This window comes from Patella vulgata, chromosome 9 (genome assembly GCF_932274485.2).
Source record: "Patella vulgata chromosome 9, xgPatVulg1.2, whole genome shotgun sequence".
NCBI classification, from domain to species: domain Eukaryota; kingdom Metazoa; phylum Mollusca; class Gastropoda; family Patellidae; genus Patella; species Patella vulgata.
This window is the reverse complement of record NC_065887.2, coordinates 17,781,259-17,808,185: the sequence shown is the minus strand read 5'-3', so window position 1 is coordinate 17,808,185 and position 26,927 is coordinate 17,781,259. Positions and strand designations below refer to the sequence as shown.

General features: G+C 37.0%; 2 protein-coding genes across 2 annotated transcripts; both read right to left on the bottom strand.

Moving 5' to 3' along the window:
- Window positions 1–1,654: 1,654 nt before the first annotated feature.
- Window positions 1,655–14,311, bottom strand: LOC126832359 (chitin synthase chs-2). Its single transcript, XM_050563104.2, has 10 exons — window positions 14,222–14,311; window positions 13,487–13,653; window positions 12,513–12,592; window positions 11,918–12,026; window positions 10,170–10,323; window positions 9,205–9,418; window positions 8,860–9,060; window positions 7,531–7,928; window positions 6,708–7,383; window positions 1,655–5,519 (listed from the first exon to the last, which is right to left on the bottom strand). Exons 1-10 carry the CDS (start codon window positions 14,306–14,308, stop codon window positions 4,168–4,170), a joined length of 3,438 nt encoding a protein of 1,145 aa, XP_050419061.2. The 5' UTR covers window positions 14,309–14,311; the 3' UTR covers window positions 1,655–4,167.
- LOC126832362 (chitin synthase chs-2) lies at window positions 14,222–21,406 on the bottom strand. Its single transcript, XM_050563110.2, has 4 exons — window positions 21,310–21,406; window positions 16,772–17,070; window positions 16,015–16,468; window positions 14,222–15,589 (listed from the first exon to the last, which is right to left on the bottom strand). Exons 1-4 carry the CDS (start codon window positions 21,382–21,384, stop codon window positions 14,609–14,611), a joined length of 1,809 nt encoding a protein of 602 aa, XP_050419067.1. The 5' UTR covers window positions 21,385–21,406; the 3' UTR covers window positions 14,222–14,608.
- Between the last annotated feature and the right edge of the window lie 5,521 nt (window positions 21,407–26,927).

Below are 26,927 nucleotides of genomic sequence, written 5' to 3'. Positions count from 1 at the left end.
AGTCCAAATGGGTAGAGATAATTCAAATCGGACTCTTATGTGGAATGCAGGTGATTCGCGATTCACTTCGAGAGCTAATGATAAGTGCACGAGTATGACACCACACATAAATAAAAATCAGTAAGACAAATCCATTGAACAACGATAAGAACACAAATGAGAACTTTCCCTGCACATAATGACACTGATGAATGATCGGGTGGCACATCTGCCTTACTATTAGAAAAATGTACAAGGCTCCTTGCACTGATGTAAACGGGGCCCCAGGCCCAGGCCCGTAGATAGCCCCCAATTGTTCGGGGGGGGGGGGGGGTCAAAGGCTTCAGGGGGCGCCGATGGGGTTTCTGGTGGCGTCGATGTACCTACATTTGACGGTCCACGGCGAACGGTACCGTGGACACGCCTCCCTTCGGAGAAGGATCTAGGATGCACCTGAAAATGACGAAAAATTTCAAATTTGAGGCTGAATTTATGAACATTATAAAGATTTGAAGGAAGGAATACGACTTTAACGTACCTGTAATAATTTATGAGAAAAACGAAAAGTTCGGAATCGGGTTAGAGTGCGACTTGTTTGAATTTTGAAGATTATCACGGCAGTTTGGGCGCCTATCCATTCTCACTCGGCATTATGGGTGCCCCGCCAATTATGTTATGGGCATCCATGATCTCGTCGTGGGCGGCCCACCAATCTCGGCATTATGGGCGCCCCTCCGGGATGAGGCACTCCACCAATCATGCCGTTTTGGGCGCCCCAATGATCAAGTCGTGGGCGTCCAACCAATCTTACTCGGAATTATGCATTTCGTTCGGCCCGACAATCATATATTGTCATTATAAGGTGCCCCACCAATCATGTCATTATGGGCGCCCCTCGGAATAATGCACTTTTGAGCGCCCCATCAATCAAGTTGTGGTGTCTATCGTGTGAGTCATTATGAGGTGCCTCACCATTTGAGGGGTGCCTCATATATAATGACATGATTGGCGAGGCGCCCATAAAACCAAGTGACATTGGTGTGGCGCCATAAAACCAAGTGACATTGGTTGGGCGTCCCGTCAATCTCGTCATGGGCGCCCAACCAATGTCACTCGCCTTTATGTGGCACCCATACTGATACGTGCACGTTGGTCGTTGGCTTCGTATTGTGTCCAATGAAAAGGGCGCCGAACGCCAATCGGGGGCGCCGAATTTTTCCAGGGGGGCAGCTGCCCCTTGCCCCCCCCCGCGCTAGCTACGGGCTCCGATTAAGGAGCACATTTCTTTGTCTCAGGGCCCTTGATCCAAGTCGAAGAGGGCCTTTTCTCCGATACAGGGGCCCCCTTTTGGTCTGTGGGCCCTTCCATTGTCCCCGTGGCTCCCGTCACAAGGAGTCCATATAAAATTTTCTCCCCAGATTCAGCATTTTCATTCAGTTTTATTTTTGGAGATTTTCTAAAGCATTTCTGGTCGGAGACTGGCGCCTCCGCTATAATACACTATAATCTTCTACCTTACAGATTAAAATAAATCATCTTAGGATTAACCATGTGTTATAATTTTTAGAATAACCAGGTCAAACATGTGGCTCAACTTCAAGGTAATGAATGCCGCTATATACAGACCAGAATTTGCCATTACGGACGTATATAAATGAAGATAATAATACTGTACTACTATTTGTCATTTTTTATTCTTATATCAGAGAAGGCAAGATATAAATCTAGTCTATACATGAACATAAAAATAGATCATATTACATTCAATGTTTTATATAAGGCAAAAGTATTAACAAAATACAAGTTCGATATAATATATAGCTCACAAAATATATATTATAATATATATACTGTATTAAAATTAGAATTACAAACATACAAACATACATGGAAGGTCTGACAATGACCAAGATACCACATTACTTTTATTTATTGTATAAATAGGCAAAATATCTAAAATCACAGGTACTAGAATTCAAATGGACTAGTCGTGTTATCATAACTGCAGTTATATTTCATTTTAGACATTAAATCGGACTGGATTATTATATGTGTGTAAGGCAGTAATTAATTCACCGTTTTGTTTAAATGCATTAATTGGTGAAAAAAAGCTTTTTATTATACTTTAGTTCCGTGGTTTTAAACCATTTTTAACCGCCCTCGCCCCCCACCCCCTCTCAGTTTTGCGCTCTCCAATTATCCCCCCCCCCCGCCTTGTAGCCCACAATCACTATGTTCCACAATCAAATAACAAAAATCTCGATACCCTGACTTCCATTTATTAGTTACATGTTTGGGTAAGCAGTATTAAATCCGGACGTCCACTGGTCCTATCACTTTTGTAATTCTTGTATTATCGACCCACCCCGGTTGAAAACGACTGCTTTAGTTAATAAAACTTATATACGAAGTAAAGTAACGACCACGTTGTATAAGATACCAATATTGTGCCAAGAAAATAATCACAAAAATAAAGCACCTTTACTGACTAGATAAAGTTCTACTGACTTTTTTATTGGCTAAATAACATTTTACCCTTTTAAATATATTAAAAAAAAGAAAACCGTTTCTTTAAAGGTTGGTTTCAATACAAGCGCATCCAAATCTAGACCCTCTTTCCAGATTGAATTGGCATGAAGGATTTTAAAGATTTTATTTTTGACAACCATTTTGAATACAAAGATTTACCGATTCAGCCGCCCGGATTCGAATTTTACAATTGCTTGGAAACAAAAACATTTGAGTTTGAATCTGGAAAACAAAATCCCACTGTATGCTACCCTTAATCTCAGTACCACTTTCTAGTTAAAACGTACTTTAAAATTACAAACCCCTCTTAAAAGCATATTGATTATCAGTTAAATATGTAAAAAAAACAAACAAAACAATGCGAGTATCGCCTGATCAGTCACAACAATACTTATATGTATTGCTTAATCAGGGAAAGCATTTTGTTAGTATCACCTAATTCATTACAAGCATTTTGTGAGTATCATTAATTAAAAGCGCTTTGTGAGTATCATATAATTAATTAAAAGCATTTTGTGAGTATCAACCTTTTGTAAGTATCACCAAGGCAAGTCATTTTTGTGAGTATCACCTTATCAGGTTTATCAGATAATCAAATTAAAATATACCCCATTTATTGTCATAATGTCAACAAACCACACAAAAATACATAAAATGTAAAAACCTTTTTTCTGCTGTATACTAACAGTTTTTTTAAAAAGCAAACTAAAATTTTATCATCGAAATTGTATAACCATCGTGTATAATAATAATAAAACAAATTTTAAGAAAATATTTTCGTTAATTTGTTACAGGTTATGATGTCATCCTTGAATCTATAAAAACATCAATAAGTAATACAAATGGAATGAAATGAAATCGGGTTTAACGTCCTACTGTTCTGCTCCGAACTGGGCTAATGAAGACGGGCATACGCCATGCAGTGTGCTATAAGGGAAATACAAATCAAGCAACCAAATAGTTACTTTTATTGCAAATCTATCGCACTCTGAACACAAAATACATAGCACTTTCTGTATAAATATATCCTTAACAATTGTTTATAATAACATAAATATTTGTATAATAACAAGAATATGTTATTCTATAAATATAATGGATATTTACATATTAAATACATATATAACATATATAAAAATAACGTTAATAACAGAAATATCACAGTCATTGTTTGATATAATAACAATTATCAATAGAAAATTGTTTTGATTTTCGTTTTTTCTTCGTTATTTTTCTGTTGTACGAGTCATTTTCAAGATTAGAATCTTTGATTTATTAAATCGTAACACAAGTTTCTGTGACATAAAGCTGTTCAAGGGTAGCTTTTGGCACAAATATCACAAAAGGTTCATTGGACACTGTGGTGCTTGGCGTACCACTAGTCAAGTCCCGAAACAATAGTGAGCTGTTCCTCCATGGTACATTAATCAGCATCATAAGAAATTGCAATACCCATCACAAACAAACCGTAATTGTTCACTGTGCAGCAATACATCCAATTTATTAAGGATTTATTATATTTAAAAAGAACCCATTAAAAACACAAATTTTCGCGTTTGTCCCCCCCCCCCGGTTTTAGTCTATGAATAAGACGTCTGTTAATTCTTTCGTTACGATCTAATTTGGGGATTCATTTTAACTATGGGTCTCTCGAATCGGTCATAATTTTGTCGGTTTCTGATTATTACTATTGTCGCCTAAGTCTTTCAGTTCAATGTCTTCATTAGCTTCGTTACTGTCTAAACTAGAGTTATCTTCCTTGACGCTGCTACTACTGCCATCCATATCGATGTCCACAAAATGCTCAGCTGTTCGTACTTCTGCTACAGATTCTAATTGAGCTGGCGAGTATGCACCGAAACTGGCCCGTGATGGACGGAATTCTGTGATTTTCTCTCTTTCCAATGTGTTACTTCCATCAAGGCTGTTTGATCTTTTAAATTTTCCCCGAGACATGTATTTATGGTCTTCTTCGCCAATCGTATTTAGGCTAGATCGAGATGTGGTTAAGGCATTCTTCATCATCTTAAACCATGGATCGCCCTTAGCATTTTCACCATTCGACATGCCTTTGTATCTTTGGAACTTCTGGGCTTTTGTTAGGACTGCGGATTTGTGTTGTTCCAATTTTTTCAAGGCACGGTCCGATCTCTTAAATGAACCTTTCCTCTTCTTTTTACTACTACTGTCTTTCTTTATACCATTGGAAATGTCACCACTTTCAGACAAACGTTCTTTCTTCAAATCGTTAGCCAGTTTCAAATATCGGGACATGAACTTTGAGGTGAGGTTACCCGATTGCTCTGGAGGCTTTCGTCGACGTTTAGTCAATCTCATCACAGTTTTGCGTCGTCTGGGTTTGGGCGAATCATCGTTAGTAATGCTGCTATCATCCTCGATACTGTCACAAGATCCAAGCGAGGAAATAGATTTGGTATCGTCGTCTTCGGTGTAACTCTGCATTTGTCGAACCAATTCCAGCTTATCAGAAATATCCATAGCAGCGATTTCGGATTGATTCATTTTGAGACAGTTTACATCAGTCGAGGCTATAATGTGCAGGAAAGTGCTCATACGATGAAAGAACATTGCGATGAACTGAATGAGTAAGGAAACTCCAAAAACCGCCATAAACACCATAGAGATGGGTTCCAAGCTTAGTTTTCGGCTACCATCAACGGTTTTACAAGGTAAAGGTATAGCTAGTCCATCGCCTCCTTGAATGGCATTGGTATATTGTAAAGTAAAAATAATAACAATGAACAAGGCGTTTAGGAGATAAAACATCAGGCACATCTTGTTTCGTAATTCCTTCAAGTCGGCTTTCATCTTCTTCTGATGCTCCACATTATTTTCCAACGGGAACAGATATTTGGAAATTAAGTCTTTCCAGAAACGAATCTCTTCTGGTGATAAGTACCGAACTCGTCCCTCACCAATATCATTATCTCGCAACCAGTAAGGAGAAAACTCATCATCTAACTGATTAGTTCGAACACTCTGTGACAGATCTGTAAAACAAAAAAAACAAAAAAAATAATCTTGAATTCATAAAACTGTACATGAAAAGAGTCCCATAAAATTCGGGATCACCTTCAAAAGTGGCACACTGGCAGGCTAAGGATCACCTTCAAAAGTGGCACACTGGTAGGCTAAGGGTTTTGCTTCTGCCTTCAGCATCTCCCCCGAATATAATATACTGTAAAAGCCCCCAATGACCCCAGTTGCCCATGTTATTGTTGTAGATATAACCAACATTCCAATATATGTTTGACACGCCCATCCTCGTTATATATGAGTGAATTAAAAACATGGTTCATTCAAAGTTTCAAAAATCCCATATAGTCCGGTCAAAATACAGTTTAACCCCACAAAACAAAAAATTGCCACAAAAGGTTTCTCAACTGATTCTGGCAGGGTTTAGTGTACTTTATAACATACTAACAGTTTACCAAAGTAGAATCCCCGGAAAAGTGTTTTTTTTCAAGATGGTCAAAGATGGCCACCAAAACCTGGGGATAGACATCAAGATCATCAAATGTGAGTCAATAGTTATGGACTTGCGGTCATTTGGGGGTGTTGGCGTCCATTTTTGATATAATAGGCCAACATCATTTTTAATGATCTTAACGTGTTCTTTGCCCCCCAAAACCCAAGGAAAGACACCAAGATCATCAATTTTGAGTTGATAGTTTCTTAGTTATGATCATTTTAAGACGTTTCGGTGGCCATCTTTGACGCCATCTTGAAAAAACACTCTTCCAGGGGTCCTACTTTGGTAAATTTTTAGTATGTTATAAAGTACACCACATGCTACCAGAATCAGTTGCGAAACCTTTTGTAGCAATTTTTTTTTGGGGGGGGGGGGGGGGTGAGGGGGTATTTTCCATATATTGACCTGACTAATACATTTTTATATTGTGCAAGTAGCAATCTACGATGGTCTATTGGTGCAATTCGTTAATTTATACCTTTTTCTAGTAATTTACCTCATATGATAAAGATTCACTCTGCAATACAATGATAGAGTGCTTCGCAATAAAAACTATGGTAAATTAAAAAAAAAGATAAAAAAAAAGAATGGCACTAATAGGCCAACGTAGCAATCTTATTAACTCCAATGCACCCTCTCTATTTTATTCCAACAAAGTCTTAAACTTTTCTTATTTTAAGGGAAAACATGGTTCATGAATAATTACCATTAGTACTGTTGGCTTCTTGCTCTTTGGAAATATCAGCTGGTTCACCATTGATAGTTGCAGTTTTCTCTGCCATGTCATCATTTAGTGATTTGATTTCTGCTATATTAGCGACATCATTGGGTGTAGTTGGAACGGATTGATAGCCATTTCTAATAGCACCAACAGCACTCTCAATCTTGGACAGCTTGTCCAGAATCACACTAAATCGGACTTCGTCAGTATTCTCCACAGTTCGAGGACAGCACATGCATCGGAACAGGTTTCCAAAGGAGAATCCATACTCGCTTTTCAATTCTGGTTTATTGCTGGAGAACATGTTCAACAACGATTGAAGTCTGCCATCTTTACTTGGTTTGCTATTTTTCTGGTTGACTGTGACAGCTGTTGTGGTTTCCCTGGTTCCCCAGGTTACGACATGAAGATTACACATGGAATATATCATCAACAACATAGACATACTGGGAATAGCCAGAACATACAGAACACCATAAAATATGTTAAGGAACTCCATCGGATGCATAATAGCGGATATTGAGAAGACGGCTATTAGAAAGATGATGAAGATGGTTGCTGGTGCACAAATACCTTCTGTTTTCACAGACAGAGCCAAACCCACTACAACTAACATCATGACAAGAGCATATACACCTGACAAGATGGCTGCCATACGTAACTGAAAATAACAAGAAAAGATATTTCAAATTTCAGATACAATATTATATAAATATGAATATATATTAGCAAAATTCTAAGACAATACATCATCTTTTGAAAACAAACGCAACAAAATAAGAAATGGGCTACAAAATCTCATTCTTACCTGCCATTCCGATTTCGCCACAAAACAGATGACCATGAAGAGGCAGATAGGAGCTAGATTAGCAAGTAGTGCATCAAGCAGATCTAGAGTTGGGAAAGCCATGTTGATAGCACCTACAATGAGTAGAAAAGTGGTGCCCGGAGTCACTATGGAGGAGAAGAACAGCAGGAGTTGATATAAGACATACATCCACGAAATGTTCTCATTCTTTCTAATCATATTTCGCCAATCACTTAAGAAGTCCATGATGTTAGCCATAGTGGAAGGAGACCACCGACGTCTCTGATTAAAGAACTCGTTGAAGCTTTCTGGACAGTAAGTATAGGCATCAGCAGCAGCACAATATTCTACACGGTAGCCCTGTTGTAACAGAAGGGTACATAACCATCTATCTTCACCTGAAATGAGTACAATATGAAAATATATTGGATCGTGTATTTGTAGACACGCAGTTCCTCGGTATTAAGCAAACGCTCTTGATTAAAGAATACAGATCTGTACAGTGACTTGTTGGTTTGAATGAATAATTAAAACTGAGAGTTTAAAGTCACTTTAATATATAGTGCCCAACATATAGTTCGTAGCACACACACACACATCTATAAAGACTTAAGTTAAGAATTTACTCAACTTTCAATCACTGTTTATGAGAAATATCTTTGATCCAGAAACACAAAACCTTGCACATAGTTTCTTATTGATGTATTTGATACATTAAAACAACAAAAGGTTCACAAAGGGGTATATTTGAGTTAAAATAAGGCGAACAATTTTGAGTAAGTTCTTAACTTAAGTCTGAAAATGCTTTGTGAACTCGGGCCAGATAGATAAATAGATCTTAAGTTAAACGACAGTACATCCAGCGTGACAGAAGCAATATTGTCGCGATGTGTTTAGTGTATTTTATAAATTGATTTCCCGTTTTCAATTCCCAAGAGATAAGTTGTTGCAAGATTAAACTCTGCCACACGCAAACAGGGACATATCCAGGGAATTGAACAGCGAAGGGTTCAAGATGAGTTCTGGGGGATTACCCGCGAATTTGATAAAATCAGAGGCTCCGAGACAACATTTCTGCTCACTTAGGTGCACACGTATATGATAAGAGTGGAGTGGGTCCAAAGGGGGGTGGGGGAGTGCTTCACACGTCTGCAGTTTCTTCGACGTTATATTTCGATGAATGTAGAAGAAAAGGCATGCTTTGTGCAAGGATGAGATTGTCCGGGCCCTCTGTACCTTCTCCCTCCCTCGACAGGCGCCTGAACAACACAACGTTTATTTATCTTGGTGTCTGGACTAAATCTTAATTTTCCAAATGATTCTAGTTACCTTGATCATACTGAACATAATGAGCTGCCTCTGTAGACAGAGTTGCGTATTTCCTCATAACATTATCATCCATTATGGCCGATCCTCGAAATAAACTGAAACAACCGGGACTGCACATAACACATCCAATCATATGTTCTGTAGCTTTCTGTAACCAATGACTGACTGCATATTCGAATTTTTGATACCATACCATTGGGCCTATATTTAGAAATAACAAACATATTTATCTAAACCATGGGAATTGTCCAACTAAAATTAAATCTTAAAAAAGGTTTGGCAGTATGAAAACATTTACGATAAATGAGGTAATTAGTAATACTGAAATAATGTAGCTATATGTACCTGTTCCGATTGGATGAATTCTTCCACAAGCAGCTCCCACCTTTTCATTTTTCTTCATCCTGTCCACCAAGAGTTGAACAGCCGAGGGTTTAAAATCCACATCCCCATCTAATGTTAATATATATGTATTATCAGCTATCGTCTGCTTTCTTCTAGCGTCTGGTAAAGGTTGTCCTACAAGACGATGTCCCAGTAAGTAGTACATATACATAACCTAAAATTAAAAAAAAAATATAATAAAACATATAAACCGACAATTAGGAAAAAATAAATTGATTTCGTGTTAATTCTGTTTTTGATAAAAGTGAATTACAGATCATCATTACGGGTTTGAAAATGCCAATTAGCCCGCATTAGAGTTTTAGGCGTGATATTGTGTAGGCAAATCAGGGAATCGAAGGTCGTAGTAACAAAAGAGACCGTTTCAGGAACCTTATTGGTAACACGAAAACACGGAATCGAATGTAATTATATTAAAAGCACACATATTCAATTCGGATCTTTGCTCAGAAAGGGAACTTGAACCATCTTCACAAAGGTGGGGATCGAAGGTTTGTATAGCCATCTTTGGAAAATTAATAACATTTTTCAGTTATATGACTATCCCAGCTGAACAATTTGAAGCAATTGTAGAAAGTCACCAGAGTCCTGTTTCTCAACCTAGATTGAAATTAAATGGAGTTTAACATGAAGACGATCATACGGTTTGTAGTGTGTCACGAGGGAGATTTTGTCAGGACTACTTTCATTCCGAATTCCAACTTTTACGTACACACCAATGTCTCTTGGCAGATCCTTTGACAAGGGGGGGGGGGGGATCACACCGCAGAATCTCAAAAACACTTGGTCAGCCAACACCGGAATCGAATACGATCCCCGCACCCCACCCCCAGGTTAGCCGGTCAACGCCTTACTCACAAAGTCACCGCGAGTCCCCTGTCAACTACTAGTCATTTAGTACATACCTGACTCCACCTTTTCCTGTGACGTATTTTAGCTTTGTCCTTCATGTGGCAAATGAGTTTATTTTGTCCCGGTAGATGCCACTCGAGTCGACCACCGTATGGTGTAGGATACTTGTTAGGGTCATCCATTTTAACTTGAACTCGATGGACGATACTAAAATAAACATACTTAATTATTACCATCCTGTCAACATATACAAGAATATAAAGAAAGGTACATAAAACTGAATTATCAGGAGCCTAGTACTTAAAACAGTTATCTTATATTCAAAGGTTTGATGCGTTTTTTTCATTTTCGCTAATACTTCTCAGACCTTAATTCACGCTAATATGTACTCAGATTATGTATTTAACATTTAATTAAGAAAATAATATTAAAATACCAACGCTAGATAATATCCCGGTTTAGATTCGATCGGATTTAAAACATCCCGTGGATTCTGTTCGCCTGCAACAAAATGGCGGCGAGCTTAGTACATGCGTACAGCATATAAATACTGAACGGAGTTGAACCATTTGTTTTTTGTCTATATCACCCTAGGTTGAAGTGGACGTAAAACTCTAGAAACGAACGGCACGAACCATGTTTGCCTCTTTGAAATTCACAGTTCACAGTTTGTAAAGGATTCCTATTGCGCTAAAATGACGCAATGAGACTTCAAATTTAGGTGTTCAAAAATTAATTAGCAGACGACTATTATTTAAACTGTTCTTATTTAAGGTTCGACCATAATATGTACTAAGTCGTCGTCATATATTGTATTTTTAATTGTGGTAGATGTACGGAACGATATTAAATTCAAATTAAGAAGCTATATCTCTAAATTTATCGGAATTATACAGAACGAATTAGGGAGCAAACACTACTATCCCCCCGCCGCCCCAAGCATTAAAAGTCGTTATTATCCTTAAGAACATAGTCAGTCATTAAATTAATCTAGGCCCTAAACCAGTTTTAATTTTAAGAACATTTTAAAATGAATGTTATATTGACCTAAAATAAAGGAGTTCGTTGTCCTTAACAGTAGTTGATGATGATTAATTTATCATATTGTAGATAATATGTAACAATCGAACCAGAGTCTATTTAGACATCAAAACTTCGATCCTTCCGTCACCGAAGCTTTTGTTACAAAAGATAGAAACGAAGAAAGTGGGTTTCTTCATATTTCACCATTTACAATAAAAGTACAGGCACCTAATTTTTCTAGAGAAAGTACATTTATCTGCAACAGTAATCATTTTTGTCGCCTTTAACGATTTTAATTTTAAGAACATTTTAAATTGAATGTTATATTGACCTAAAATAAAGGAGTTCGTTGTCCTTAACAGTAGTTGATGATGATTAATTTATCATATTGTAGATAATATGTAACAATCGAACCAGAGTCTCTATTTAGACATCAAAACTTCGATCCTTCCGTCACCGAAGCTTTTGTTACAAAAGATAGAAACGAAGAAAGTGGGTTTCTTCATATTTCACCATTTACAATAAAAGTACAGGCACCTAATTTTTCTAGAGAAAGTACATTTATCTGCAACAGCAATCATTTTTGTCGCCTTTAACGATTTTCATTTCCACGGTATGAGAACTAGGTTGCTCATGATTTTTCTTGTACGCTTCAAAGGTTCGCAAAGTTGCCATAAATTAGTATATCAAACTGGAATATTTAATCGGTGTCACTTAGTTTATTTTTAAAGTCTACAGATAAATATTTGTTTAATAAACTAAGAGTAAATTAACTAACCTGGCAGCTCTATCAATAACACTAACCAGCTGCTTTACAAAGGCGTTAGCCTGATATTCAAACTCTTCGTCGTCATGGGATTCAAAGGCATCATCAAAGAATATGTGAGCTAAAAAAAGAATGAGGAATAAAATGCGATTGAATAATCAATAAAAACCCAATTAATTACAATGCAATAATATGTATACCTGCTGAATTTCAATTTTGATTGGTATTCAATGTCCACCCAAAAATATATATTATTTTAATTTTTAATGTTAATTTTACAAAAGTAACACATATCTATATTAATGTCCAAAAGAAATTATACACTGTGCATTTTGTGCTGCATCAACCAAAGTCGTTTTTCCATGGTATAGGGTATTTGGGTAGAATGTCAATTTGTTTCACATTTTTATTTTGCTTAGAAATGTTGTGTTTGGACGCAAGAGACAAACTCAGTAATGCTTTATCAAATGTTTTTAATCTAAACAAAACTTAGTCATACTTTTAGTGTGTGTACTTTCTTTTGGACATCAGTATATTTCATGTACAATTTTTCATGTAACCAGTTCTTGTCCAAAAAGGTAAAAAAAAACCCCATTAAAACACTTACCTTCAAATTCGTAGTAATCAGGATCCATTACATCAAAAAATATGTATGCATGTTTCCTTGTACACTGATCCAAATCTAACCTGAACAAAACAACAATACATTGATACATTATCTAAACAATATATTTTATAGGGCTTGTGCACAAGACAAGTAAAATGTCCAATTACCAAAAGACCATTTCAATCGGCACTTCACATTGTTAAGATTCGTCAGTCCCAGTCGAGTGCACCCTTTTTCGCATATTGAATGTCGATGTATTTATTTTGTTTTTATTAGTATCAAAAATATTGTTTATTTTACTCTTTCGTTGACACCTGGTACTTCTTTACTATTGCATTTAATTATTTTAATAGTTTCTCATTTAGGAACCCCACCCAGGGTCGTCTTAATGATCGACTATTTCAATTGTAATTCCTGTGAGTGTTTGTGTTGGCACTGCTTTGCCCCAGGCGGGTATACGCCATATTAGTAAAGTTTTGCCCAGACATCAATCGGATACCAACTGTCAAGGGTTCTTTTGCGGGCACGGTAATGTGTACACGAGACCTCCGTTTTTCATCCAAACCGAACGTCTAGACGCTGTCCTTGCAAGCCAGACCCCCTTCTTGTACCACTGAAACAGGGAGAAGCACGACATAAAATCAGGAGATAAACTTCCTCGGCCAACACCGGAATGTTAGACATTAGTGTATGGACCGTGATCTGTGCTCTCTTATGCCAGGGTCCCATTATCACGATTCGTGCTGCGATTGAAATCGTGATTTTAATCGTGAAGTAATCGTGGTGATTCTGTCAGGTCTGTCGTATCGAAACGTCTCCGAACGTATCTGCACGTATCAGATCGTGGACAATAGTGACAATCCTTGTAACGCTTCGCATGACAGTGGGGATCTAGCATTAAATCTAGATCTAGACGAAGTTAATCCGGACGAAAGACCCAGCACCTTGATCAAACTACCATTAAGTTGACTTACCTAAATATCGAGGTTAAAATCTGGATCATTTCAGTATCAGTCTCGTGCCACATGGTGGCGCACACGTATAGCATTGGTGTGACATCTGTCCTTAAGGAACCCCGTGCTTGAGTTTCTGGTTCTTGATCAGATTCCAGCTGTAAAATTCCTAGAGCATTCTTGTTTTTCTGAAATACGAAAATTTATTCTCATATTATAAATAAGAAATCATTTTCAGGCTTCTTGAGGGATAGTTTACTAAAAAATATAACTAATATTAGATTACAATTTCGTTTCGTTTTTTTATGATTTTTATACTACGTTGTAATCTAACCAACGTTCTATTAAGATGTATAACAACCAGTCGTATTATAACCCACAACGTCTTCATCGCCTTCGGGATTATTGTTTTTCCACCCGGGGGATAAAACAAAAGCCATCAGATCCACTCTTATACAAATGGGTTTGAAAATTTCCATATTTTACTATAGAACCAAGCTATGTGCACCAATACAGACAATTTGATTGTTAATATTACTACATGTTTTTGATTTTAACCATATTGGACTATCAACGAAATTACAGCACTACAATTTCTTAGTATCCTCTATTGAGCCGCCGACCTTTATTCAATCAGTTGCTAAAATATCTGATCATCCATGCCAAATAAAAGTCACTATTCTCATGTATTTTAATGTTTTCTACCCTTTTCCTGGTGTTCAATTTCGGATTTCTCATCGACCCACCACTACTTACCTCTTTATAATGTCTGAAATCTCGATCTTTGTCATCTCTTCTTCTATTTAATATCAGACTTTGCTCCAGGAATATTCCACAATACATGGTTTGGACAAATAACCTAAAATCATGTCGAAAAAGACTTTCTAAGCAGAGTCTCTGATAAATACATAAATGCAATTTTCTGATTAAGAACAAAAACCAACACTATCGCTAGCAGTATCTTAATCTCACCAGGTCAGATCAGATCAAACGTAGGAATGTCTCCTTAAAACGTAAATTTGACGCCATACCTTTGCATGAGCAGTGGCGTATTTCCCTTCGCCTTCCCACTTTTCCCTTTAAAACAGTTTCCCAGTTACAAACTGAATTGTACATGGGCTCAATTTAAAAAAAAATACTTTCTTACCTTTCTGTTTGCACCAATCTTTCAACACGAGGAAACCAAATATGAACAGCCACCCACATAAAAGAGAGCCACCAAGCCAATGCAGCGATTATATAATAATCAACCATTAATGTATACAAATAATTATCACTTTCCCCAATGTCACATTCCCAATACAAATAACTGGGTATCGCTGGTAGCCAAGAATGAGTGGAATTCGCTGATATCACTACAGGATTATCCTTCCCTGATTCACAACTGCTGATCAGCGTAGCGATCATAATCGGCATCGAAAGGACCAAAGGTAAAGCAAAGCTTCCAACTTGAAGCAATATTTTACATGATGTTTTGGCAAAAGAGTAACATAGAAGACAGGAGAAGACTTGGAAGAGCATAACCCAAAAAGGATCGTCTAAATAGTCTGTTACTTCAGTGTTGTCCATATTGTATGGGTAGACCATATGGGGGCATTCTGAGGTTGGACTCTCGCCCAGGAAATATAAAACCTTCATACACGAAAGTTGTCCCTTACTCATAAGCATTGTCATAATGCACACGGTTAAAGCTATCTTCCACAAAGACACTAATGTATATATCTTAGTCCTCATTCTCCGAATGGATCGTTTTAGTATTAGGAGTTGTCTACCAACAGGACCCAAAAACGTATAGCGGTTGATGTAGTTCTCCCACCAGCCAAAAGATATCAACAGCAGCGATATTGGAACAGACCAACTTTCATCCGTCTCCACACCCATAATTAAGTTTTTAAGAGTCCACATTAAAAGCACAGAGGCCTGGATAAACATTGCCACCAGATCTAGAAAGACAACCCAGCACGAACGACCAGCTTCTTCCTGACGATCAAACAGCTTGAGACAGGAAGGTAAAAAAGCCACACCTAGCGTCAAAACCAAACCTCGTAAAGAGTCCATATTAGGCAGCACTTGAAAGGTAAATATACAGATACCTGCAGTATGGATACTTTCAAATATCAAAACCTAAAAAAGAAAAACAAGGTTGATAAAAATACAAGCAAGTGGAACAGATAAGCTCGTAATCTGAGGAACTGGAAGACGGGAAATAGTAAGTGCAGGGCGACTAGCAAAACTAGTAACAACTAACAGAAACAACCAGACACCTACAACTATAAGCCCTCGGATATCCCGCCGAAAACATATTAATATATTTCTTTGTTAAAGTCTGCAACAGCTCAGCAATTGGAATCCAGCTGTTGGGTAGTATTTTTTAAATTCAGCACAGATGGCAATACCAGTGAGAAATAATTCGGATCTTCCGAGAGAAAAGAAAAGACACAAGCCTTGCCAGATTGTCGAGGTTGGTTTGGACCGAAATAAAAATATAATGGTTTAAATTGATAACTGCATTAAAGGGTATTTGGAATCAAGAATAAAATATATCTCACCGCTAATAAAACTCCCCAAGTTGGACTTCTCGTACTCTTAAAACACATACGCCACATAGATTTACCAAAATTGAACACGTAGGGTATCACAATAGTTAGGAAGAGAGCCCAAATCCAACGAATTTCTATATTTTGAACCAGTTCGTAGAATGGATTTTCTGGATCTAGTATTGGTTGCACTCGGGAACACAACGTGGATTTTGAGTCTTCACTATCTTTACAATAAATTGTTATATTTGTATGGATATTAGATGTCAGCAACAATAAAGTACTCTTGCTAATCACAGTAGTTACTAATACAGCTAAAGTTAAAAATATTCCAACTAAAACTTTCACTATTTTCCTCACTAAACTTAGCGTTGGGTCGTCTAAAGTTGATTCGGAGTCTTCTTTCACAACGCGAAATATATCCCAGGTTTTCCATGACGGCCGCAAGCCCGGCAAGCTATCCATGCTGGAATAAAAAATACTGAGAAGTGTTCATACTAAAACTTATTTGGATTTTCTTTTACATCGTTTAAACGTAAATATTACATTTATTCCATAGTGAAACTGACACAGCCAGTCGTCACGGAGAGGTGCGGTCGCACAAAGGTGATACTTTTGGACGTTCTTGTTCATTTTGCAAATAATGAAGTTTCTAATGCAGTCGGTTTAATATATTCCACGGAGCCCTTGTCTCCATAGCAATTATTAACAATGCCATTAAACGTTTTATAATTCATAATGTTTTAAAGAGTTATCTAATGTTGCTTACCTTGCCAGGCTGTCTCGTGGATCTTGCCTGCCTGGAGGTGTTCGCCTTCGCAATGTATCACCAGCTTCACTGATAGAGGCGTCATCTCGATCGCCCCCTTTCATCATATCAGCCGGAGAGTCGCAGTAACTTCCAGCTAGATGTAACCCAGTCTCTAAACTATCATGGTAAACTGGGTTGATGACACCGTCGGCAAGATTGGAGTCGTGACCCAAAAGGTCAGATGTGGAGCTATACGAAGGAAGTGTAATAGGTCTATCTACGAACGGCCCATTTGTCATAGTGTTGGGGAGACTTCCCTGAAAAAAAAAAATAACATTCTTATTATATATTTAATTGGATTATAGGCACTCGTCTGTAAGGTTAGAAATATTGGTCTATGGGTTCGACATTACCACACAGTAGACCTGACCGTCAAACTTGACCCAGAGTATGTGGCATTCAGTCACTACCTCTAATTCTGTGATAAGAATCTTACTGTATAATAGCTTTTCTATGAATTGCTCATAAGAGTCTTGGTTAGAAAAAGGGACAATTCCGAACACAAACTATATTATACTGAAATGCAAATAGCCGTTTCATGAGTCAAGATATATTCTACAATACCCAAATTCAACACATACAACTCCAGATGATAAACACCACGAAAAACCTACCATATGAACAACATCTGAAGAAAAGAATTTTCTACAATACATAACCACAAATGTATGAAAACTGGACACGAGATAAAAAACGCCTCGAAACCACCGCCTCCTTCAGACTTATCCTCTGTGCAAGTTATACATATTATGAGTATTTGACCTGCGGGCTCGAAATTATCTTCAAGCAATCTCACAAGCCACATCGCTGGCAAGGATGACAGAGAAGGATTGTAAAAATCTTGAATTCTTCATGGCATTTAGCACCAGGCCCCGTCAAGTCGGGACTCATGAGACACCCGTGGCACCTAACCAGTAAAATGTAGCAAACCGAAAACAAAGAGAGCAATCTCAAAAACCAGATTAATGTTCTTGATTCCAGGAGTCAAATTGATTTTAGTTTTAACTCCATTTCCCCGACAGCCCTGAACAAATCTCATCTCCCCTTCACCGTCAATAATGTAGCCGACTGCTCAAAAGTCGCCGTCCTGGGGAGAACCTTTTCTCACCGACAATGTTAAAAACTTTGTTTGTGTCTTGGGTTGCATGTTTATTTAAAGATCAATGTGCTAAGCCCCTGGCCTTTTTGTTTTAAAAATTATAGATGGCTAATATTAAATGCTACACTTTCTTGAATTATACTAATGAATATTCTTTTAACATTAATTGGGATATGCTCGCATTGTATTAATTAATATCTTTTCAAGGGCTCCCTGAAATTTCATTGGGGATTTGAATAGAAATAACTGTCCCCGCAAAATCGACGAATATCATTCCCACGTACAAATAATATAAAATTGAGAAATAAAATTTTCTCAAGGACAGAGCTATTTTGGACATTAAATTCCAAATTAACACCAATTCTGTTATGTCGTTCATATGATGTCCGACTACACTTCGATTATGCAGCTGGTTGAAATATTTCTGTAAATAAGGCACATAAACCAGTTTATATCTACCTGTTTTATGTCTGAGAACGTTTAACTTAGGTTGTTTAAACGGCTTAAAATTGACTAAATTATCGAGACTACAGATGACATACACGTTATTTTCATGTTGTATTAAAACATTTCACAGTGGAGTAACCACCGACAACAAAATTCCACAGTGAAGTCTTTCACTACCAGACCCGCTTAAAACGCATTGCTTTTACCAAAGGCGCTTTTGCTACAAACTAACGACGTATTGTTAGAGTTTGTGTGTAGAATACATGTGTGTTTGTGTAGGTTCTATCGAGCTTGAGTTTACTGAAGGAGGGGAAACCGAACATAAGTGTTTGAACGCTTTTCAGTCTGAAATTCGTTTTGAGCCTGTGGCATTCTTATTTCTTAAAAAGACGAGCAGAAATTCGGAACGCCTTTGGTTTAAATAGAAGTTGGTCGTAACCCTTTTGTCTAAAGTTTATAAGAAGATAACGCGTTCGTGAGTGTCTTTCTATTCACCTATTCCTACAGTGCTACTTATAATGTTTTTTGATAAAATAGGCGTTTCTCGTTTTCGCGGATACGCTGCATATAAACCAACTAAACTACTACAGCCTTCCCAACGTATACAATTACAATAAGAATTCAAATCTGTTGAAAATTGCACTAATTGTGTACACATTGTATTCTTAGAATTTTTGAATGCTACTCGTTCACTGTGATCTTTCAATAAATAGTAGCCGATAGATTTGGTTATATTGCGATTAATATTGTGAACGGAACATTGTTATAGTTATACAAACTGCATAATGTAAATCAAAAATGGTAGCATTGAGTCTAAATAAGATTAAGGACGTAAGAAAATCCCCAAGAAATAAACAAAAAAGACTATAATGACAGATTTTCGAAAAAATATACTTAAGGTCGGTGACAATCGATTGTATCAAAGAATAACTATTTCAGTAATCTCTTAAAATAATGATTTGATAATGTTAAAATTACATGAATCTGGGTAGAGGTAATCGATATCAAACAAGCGCGGCTGATAAAACAAAAATACATTGGAAAACAAACGAAAGACATATTTCGGTTGTTGGTATCATGCTCCGTCTGTTATTTTATCAGATCGCCCAAATAGTGCCAGTTTCCCCATCATATCTAAACCCTGTTTCGGGAAAATAATGTCATTCTTTTTATTTCGTACTTTTTTCCCGAACCACTATTTTGTTTGTCGTCGAGGATAAAATTTTGAAATATTTTGGAAAAGAATTTAACAGTCATGTTTCACATGGAATTTCGTCGATGTTTTAAACATTTTCGGATTTAGTCAATACAGCTGTGTTGAAAACAACATTTTAAAGGAAAACATTCGCAATTCTCAGACGTGAAAAGGTAGAGAAAAGCAACATTTAAGTGACTTCTTGTCAAAATATAAACGAAATTGTAATGCCTAAACTATAATGTTAAAACATCGAATGGCTATTATCTCCACCATAGTGATGAAAAATTGCAATTTACACCGTACACTAACTATAAACTGCAAATAAGACGATCTTTATTAATTAAATAAATACAGATTATTTTCAGCATCCCTTTATAACATCAGCGAATTCTCGTGCATAACACAGCCGCCGAAAATCAGAACCATAAAGACAGTCGAAATAAAGATATTATTTGAATTAAATTGTTTGAGGTAGCTTGGTTTACGAATGTTAGTCTTGTTTTAAAACAAAGTGACCCTTAATTAGTAGTGTAAAGGTATTTTTGATAGTGAGTACGCGCAAACTTGGGTTTTGTAACACATTTGATGTAGACAGTCGGTGATATATTGATATTTCATACTGTAAGTAACTGCGAGACAAGTCAACGAAATGTAATGAAAATGAAATGAAATGAAATGGGGTTTAACTTCCTACTGTTCTGCTCCGACTGAGCTAATGAAGACGGGCATATGCCATACAGTTTGCTATGAGGGAAATTTTTTGCCCAGACAGCGGCACTATGGCCTACTCTTATATCGAATTCCAACAGCCAAGGGATCTTTTACGTGCATGCCAATGTATACACGGGACCTCGGTTTTTCGTCCCATCCAAACGATCAGACAGCTGTCCTTGTCAGGCCCTCCGTCCTGCACCACTGACAAGGGGAAACCACGCCGGAAAATCTTACACACTTAGCCACTGTGACTCCGACAAGTCAACAGTATTACCGGTACATAGAATACCAATAATGCGATGAAGGCACTCACAGTCTTAGGTCAAAAAATTTAATGTTTAAATAATTAAAACTTTAAGAAGAGCAACCAGACATTTTTGTTTGTTTTTGAATTGGTGTGGCCTTAATGAATTATCGTCCAAAAGCCGAAAACATGAGACAAACGAACCATCAATTAGAATCACTATTTGCGATTGAATTAATAGTTGACTTTCGAAACGAATAGTTATCAAAATAATAATACCCAATAGTGAAGTAAACATATTCTGGCTCGCACGATACCCACCACAACTATTAAAGCATATACATAGGTCTAGTGAATAACAAAAAAACATTTCTTTAATGCACACTTTAGTTTAAATGGTGTATAGCACTGTCTCTGTAATTTAGATCTCAACAGATTAAACAGGCATTACAATATTTTCCCTAATTCTGGTACTATATAGAATAAATGAAATGAATTGGGATGTAACTTCCTACATATTTGCACCAATTGGGCTAACGAAGACGGGTATACGCCATACGCTACGGTCCACCCTTATTTCCACTTTCAACTCTTTTACGTTCACGCCAACGTGTAAACTGCGCTGAAAACTCCAGAGTTTCTTTCACTGTCAACACCGGACCGACAGTCCCCCCCCCCCTTCTTTATGAGCCAGCGCTTTACTCACTGAGCAACCGTGGCTCCCCGGAACTTTATATCTATAATCGTTATGTAAAGCGTTTCAGTCATGTAATATCAAGTTATAGTTTACTTACATTTGTTTTATAAACCTTTCTAATACGTTTGGGTGTTCTCGTTTCAGGAAACTGGTCTCTCAATATGAAATCCATCAGAGCGGATAAGCCGATCACATATAAAAAAGATATCCCATAATCTCAGCAACCTTTTTAGCAATGGCCGCCATTTTGTTTTTATTTCCTTCACCTATGATATTTTGTTAATAGTAGCAGATCTATTGTTTTTGTATAAAACGGCCATATTGTTTTTCATCATGGGTATATATCCATTTTATATACTCGACATTTAGATGGACAATCGGTATTGTTTAATCAGAAAACACTACACGCAACTGTTATGGAGGTGACTGTCAGTAACTAATGAAGAATCGATTGTAGATATTATGGTCAAGCACCCAATTTTGTTTTCAAATTAAAGCTTTCACTTAAATATATTGTATTTTACGAATGTAAATAACATTGATCCATTAAAAGGCCAGAGGTGAATTCAACATTGGTAGGAACTAGTTACCTTGTTAAATACCTGTGGCCGAATTGAAAAATGACTGGTCAGGGAACGTCATTCTATCAAGATTAACCCAAGAAATCCATTCGGTCAGTAAGTCGTTGGCTAATCCAGGTGGTTTTAGTAGTGATAATATTAATACAACTGTCCACACCTGTACGCCAGGTTAAACAGGCAAGCAATCGCCACTCAAGCACTGGCGATTTCGTTACTCTTCGATTTTTAACAGATACACAAAGAAAATATCACTCTGTCGCCAACACCACATGTCAAATATTACAACATAGTTCCTAGAAACACTGTGGAATATGGTCTGAATGTCAATGAAAGCTCTTGACCAACTTGCTACTTTAATACGCCCACAATCAATATAAACTCATATCCCCGAATCTACGTATCCCGTCAAATCTAATAAAACTATAAGAAAAAGCTCATGGAAACTCTGGGATTTGTAGGTTAATATTTCCTTAAAAACTGTGGTTAGTCAGTTCTTTAGGAAATTAATTTTAAGGAATATGGTTTGAAATACAACTATGAGAAAAAGCTCATAGAAATTCTGCGATCAGAAGAAGGTAGGCTACTTAAGTCCAAATTTGTCGGTCAATATTTCCTTAAAAAAACGTGGTTAGTCAGTTCTTTAGGAAATACTCTTTAAGGAATACGGTTTGAAATACTCTCACTTCTTATACCGCTATGATAAAAGGCTCGTGGAAATTCGGCGATCAGAAGGTACTTAAGTCCAAATTTGTAGATCAATATTTCCTTACAAACTGTGGTTAGTCAGTTCTTTACGGGTTGAAATACTGTCACTAAGTTGGACTTCAAGACGCAATAATTCCAGAAAAAACAATCTCAGTTTATACAGTCCATCCCCTCCATTTTAAAATCAAAAGTTAAGATGAAGATTTCTACACTGAATTCTATATTCTTTTAAAATATTCACATCCAACAAATTTGAAACAAGTGTCGCCCATTTCACACGTGACGTTGTGAAATGAGAAAATCACAATAATACTTGAAATACATGTCTAAGAAATGTTTAATTTTCAAACAAGATCCAGTCAACACTTCACTGGTTTACATTAAGACGGAAAGGAGCAAGGTCTCAAAATAGCTAATATACCCTAGTTTCGCATCCACTCAGTTCTATATATATACCTAAATTATTAAATTATCAAAAGCTTTATTAACAACTACATTGAAGATTAAATATAATCAAAATGTCCTGTAACACAAAATAAATATCCGCTGAAATTATCTCATTTTTTTTTAATGTACCCAATCCACGACAATCTTTCAACAAATACTTCAGTATACAATTAATGTTGGTGGCAACCCTTAATAAATCACAAGTAAATATTAAAAGCAATTGCTACTTTCAGTTTATTAAAAAGGAAGCTGCTCAACGCCCTCTCGATCAATGGGGAACCTATCCTAAGGCTATTGATAGAGTAAATATACCTATAGACCGTTTTTTTTTATTGATCAAGTAATACCTTTGGAAACATATAGTTAGTAATACACTAAATCGGACTAAGGCCAACTAACACAGATGTTTATGAATTATATTGACCTAGTCCGTGGAACTCCATCCATGTTTCCCGCCATTACTGTCACTGGGGTTTGTAGCAATACAATTATTCATAATAATACTGTATATATAGTATTTTAACTTAAACATACTAAACGAAATTATATGATAAATGTGACCATTTTCGAAATCACATCTATGGCATCTCCCTAATATTCAAACAAACATTAATTTGGCCTTAAAATTGATCATACAGAGATATATCGGACAAAGAGACACCTTAAAATACTAAGTGTTCATTTAAAACGTTAACTTCATTCCATAAGCAAATAAAACTAATTTCTTATTAATCACCCCGCCCCGACCTATCCCTCACACATAGATATATCGGACAAAGAGACACCTTTAAAATACTACTTGTTCATTTAAAAACGATAACTTCATTTCATAAGCAAATAAAACTAATTTGTTATTAATCACCCCGCCCTTTCGTTCGTTCGTTCGTTTCTGGGGTTTTACGTCCACTTCCACCTAAGGTGATATCGTAGACAACACCCCGCCCTCACCTACCCTCCTTAAAGTACAAGGCGCTATTTTTTTGTCCCTATGTGTCACAGCCCAACAACTCCTTGTAACAATGGTTTGCTAGCTTACAGAAATTTAATATCACATATATAATGGCTATTTCAATGTAATTTTATGTAATGTAATTAACAACTTTAGAAAATAATTTTTAATGTCCCAAATATTAACTCTTTTCATATGACGCAATGTATCCCAAGAGAGCGTGTACATTTCTCAGTTGAGATCAAATGCCAGAGCGAGACATGGTATGGTCTCTTCTTGGCAAGAAGTAAATTGCTAACATTACTGAGACAAGGCTAGGAGCCATCTAAATTGAAATGTGCAGTCAATACATTTTATGGTCGCCTTCTAGAGAAATGAAATGAAATGAAATGGGGTTTAACGTCCTACTCGTTTGCTCCTAAACTGGGCTAATGAAGACGGGCATACGCCATTCAGTGTGCTATGAGGGAAATTTTGTTGCCCGGGCAGCGGCGCTACGGCCTACTCTTATATCGAATTCCAACTGCCAAGGGATCTTTTACGTGCACGCCAATTTGTACTCGTTTGTTCCTAAACTGGGCTAATGAAGACGGGCATACGCCATACAGTGTGCTATGAGGGAAATTTTGTTGCCCGGGCAGCGCTACGGCCTACTCTTATATCGAATTCCAACTGCCAAGGGATCTTTTACGTGCACGCCAATTTGTACTCGTTTGCTCCTAAACTGGGCTAATGAAGACGGGCATACGCCATACAGTGTGCTATGAGGGAAATTTTGTTGCCCGGGCAGCGGCGCTACGGCCTACTCTTATATCGAATTCCAACTGCCAAGGGATCTTTTACGTGCACGCCAATTTGTACACGCGACCTCGATTTTTCGTCCCATCCGAACGACTAGACAGCTGTCCTTGTCAGGCCCTCCGTCCTGCATCACTGACAAGGGGAAACCACGCCGGAAAATCTGGATGAACTTTCTCGGCCAATGCAGGGATCGAACACCCGACCTCCAGGCTAGCGAGCCAGCGTCTTACCCACTTAGCCACGTGACACCCCCCCCCGCCTTCTAGAGATAATTGAGATTAATAATCTGTGATTATTATCATCATAGATCCTTATCATTGACACCGATTTCTGGTGATTCTATTTTTATGATTTTAAAGCTGTGTAAGAGGCAGACTATGTTTACCCTTCCATGCACACATCACGCTACTTGGGTATACTGTTTCACCTGTTGAAAGTACACTTACTATTTACTCGATTATCCCCTCCGTTTATGGACTCTTTGTCTCTGATTACTCCGTGGTATTTATTACGTACAATTATATGTGTGGTAATACTATCAGACAAAACAAAATATGTTTGCTGTATTTGTAAAATCTGATGCCATTATTTCGTAGAATATTCTAACATCCAACAAAAGTATCGTTACTTCTCAGTAGATATCCATAACGAACATTAGCGAACTGTTAAATTCGATACCGTATACAGGTGAAGGTAGCTTAACAGAGCTAAATCTCTATTCTTTGGCACCTAGAAATGGGTCGTAACGCATATAATAATGTAATATTAATGTATTTAAACTGATTTACATTCAATCGTTTCTGTTTTTACTGTAATGTCTAATCAGTTATGTTCGGCGAAATACGCGAAGAGTCCAAATTTAATGGCAGTATTTGGCGTCTAGTTAATCCAGTCTACACCGGTAGTATTTTTCTGTGGGGTATGTTTAGCTGCGTTCATCGAGTCGCTTCATTACCAATGGCGCTCGAAGGCATTCTGCCACGCGATTCGTGTGCCAATTCTAAAATTTTCATTTCGTCTTAAATATTGGCTATCAAAAGCCCATCTTTTCACGGTAAGATAGCAACATGAATTTGATTTAAATTGACCATTTCGTCATGTTTGCATTGTGGAAGCTAATATTGAGTTAGAGCCTTGCATCCTTTAATGATTGTTGAATACCATTGGCAGTTCGAAAGAAAGACTGGATCTCTGTGCATTACATGCTATTATTTTATGCATTTACACCTCTCTCCCTCTGTTCTGTTAAGAGTTTCTCATAACAATGCTTTCGATTTTTTTGCACAAATTCTATTCACTTTGGTTTCCTTAGACTTTTTTGACACAGGAAAATATCATCTTAAGAATGAAATAAATCCCTTTTAGGCATACCGCTGTATTTAGTTGTTGAATTTATTGTCAACAATAAAACAATAAAGCCTGTCAGTGAAAAAATAAAATTAATATTCAGACATGTTTTCATTTTAAAAACCTGAGAGTTATTCTCAACAGGTCAAATATTGACATTGGATTAACACATAGATAGATCATTATACCACGCGCTTTGTCAATAAAGCGCCCTCTATATATTCATACGATAACTCTTGTGTTTTTTGTATGTCTGGGTAGAGCAATATTTAGACAATTGCATCAGCCGAGGTCAGATGTTTCGATTTAGATTATTGGAATTTTAAATATTGTAGCTCAGCATAAATAAATAAAGACAGTCTTTCCTGCTAACAAGATTCGACATCATTGCGCGTTATTTCCCCAGGTCATTTACACCTTCCACGAAGTGTAAGAAAATGATTCAAGATTTTTAACACGCATGGGAAACTTCCAATCAAACGTATAAGGAACAGCACGAATTATATTGGCAGCTTACAGATATGAACTATTTTATGTATGCGTCCTTCCAATATCGAAACTTAGAAGTTGGGTTGGAATAACTTCCCAGACGGCACACACAAAAACCAAATAGTTTAAATTTAAAGACTTCTAGGAGTCGTAACTGATCATACAATTGGATTTTTATCTCGTCCATATGTTTAACGGTCTGGATTCCCAATTTTGTTGAAGCTATAAATTATAATACCCACAATGAGATGAAATGCTATGTCTTAAAATATATCCCAAAATACACATGGAAAAATTTGATTCGGGTCGGTTCAAGGTCAACATAGTGATTGGTCTAGTGTTATCCAAACATGGCTTTATAATGTTTAGATTAAATCCAATGTGGGAAATCAATTA

Bases quoted from the DNA above. Each gene is read 5' to 3' on its own strand.
- LOC126832359 (XM_050563104.2), bottom strand. From the start codon at position 14,308: ATGTATTGTGGAATATTCCTGGAGCAAAGTCTGATATTAAATAGAAGA. The intron at 9,419-10,169 runs GTATGTACTAAA...TTTTAATTTTAG, and splicing joins ACAGGAAAAGGTGGAGTCAG to GTTATGTATATGTACTACTT. The intron at 7,929-8,859 runs GTAACTAGAATC...TACTCATTTCAG, and splicing joins TTATGTTCAGTATGATCAAG to GTGAAGATAGATGGTTATGT.
- LOC126832362 (XM_050563110.2), bottom strand. From the start codon at position 21,384: ATGGATTTCATATTGAGAGACCAGTTTCCTGAAACGAGAACACCCAAA. The intron at 17,071-21,309 runs GTAAGTAAACTA...TTTTTTTTTCAG, and splicing joins GAAAGGTTTATAAAACAAAT to GGAAGTCTCCCCAACACTAT. The intron at 15,590-16,014 runs GTGAGATATATT...TTTCTTTTTTAG, and splicing joins CTTGGGGAGTTTTATTAGCG to GTTTTGATATTTGAAAGTAT.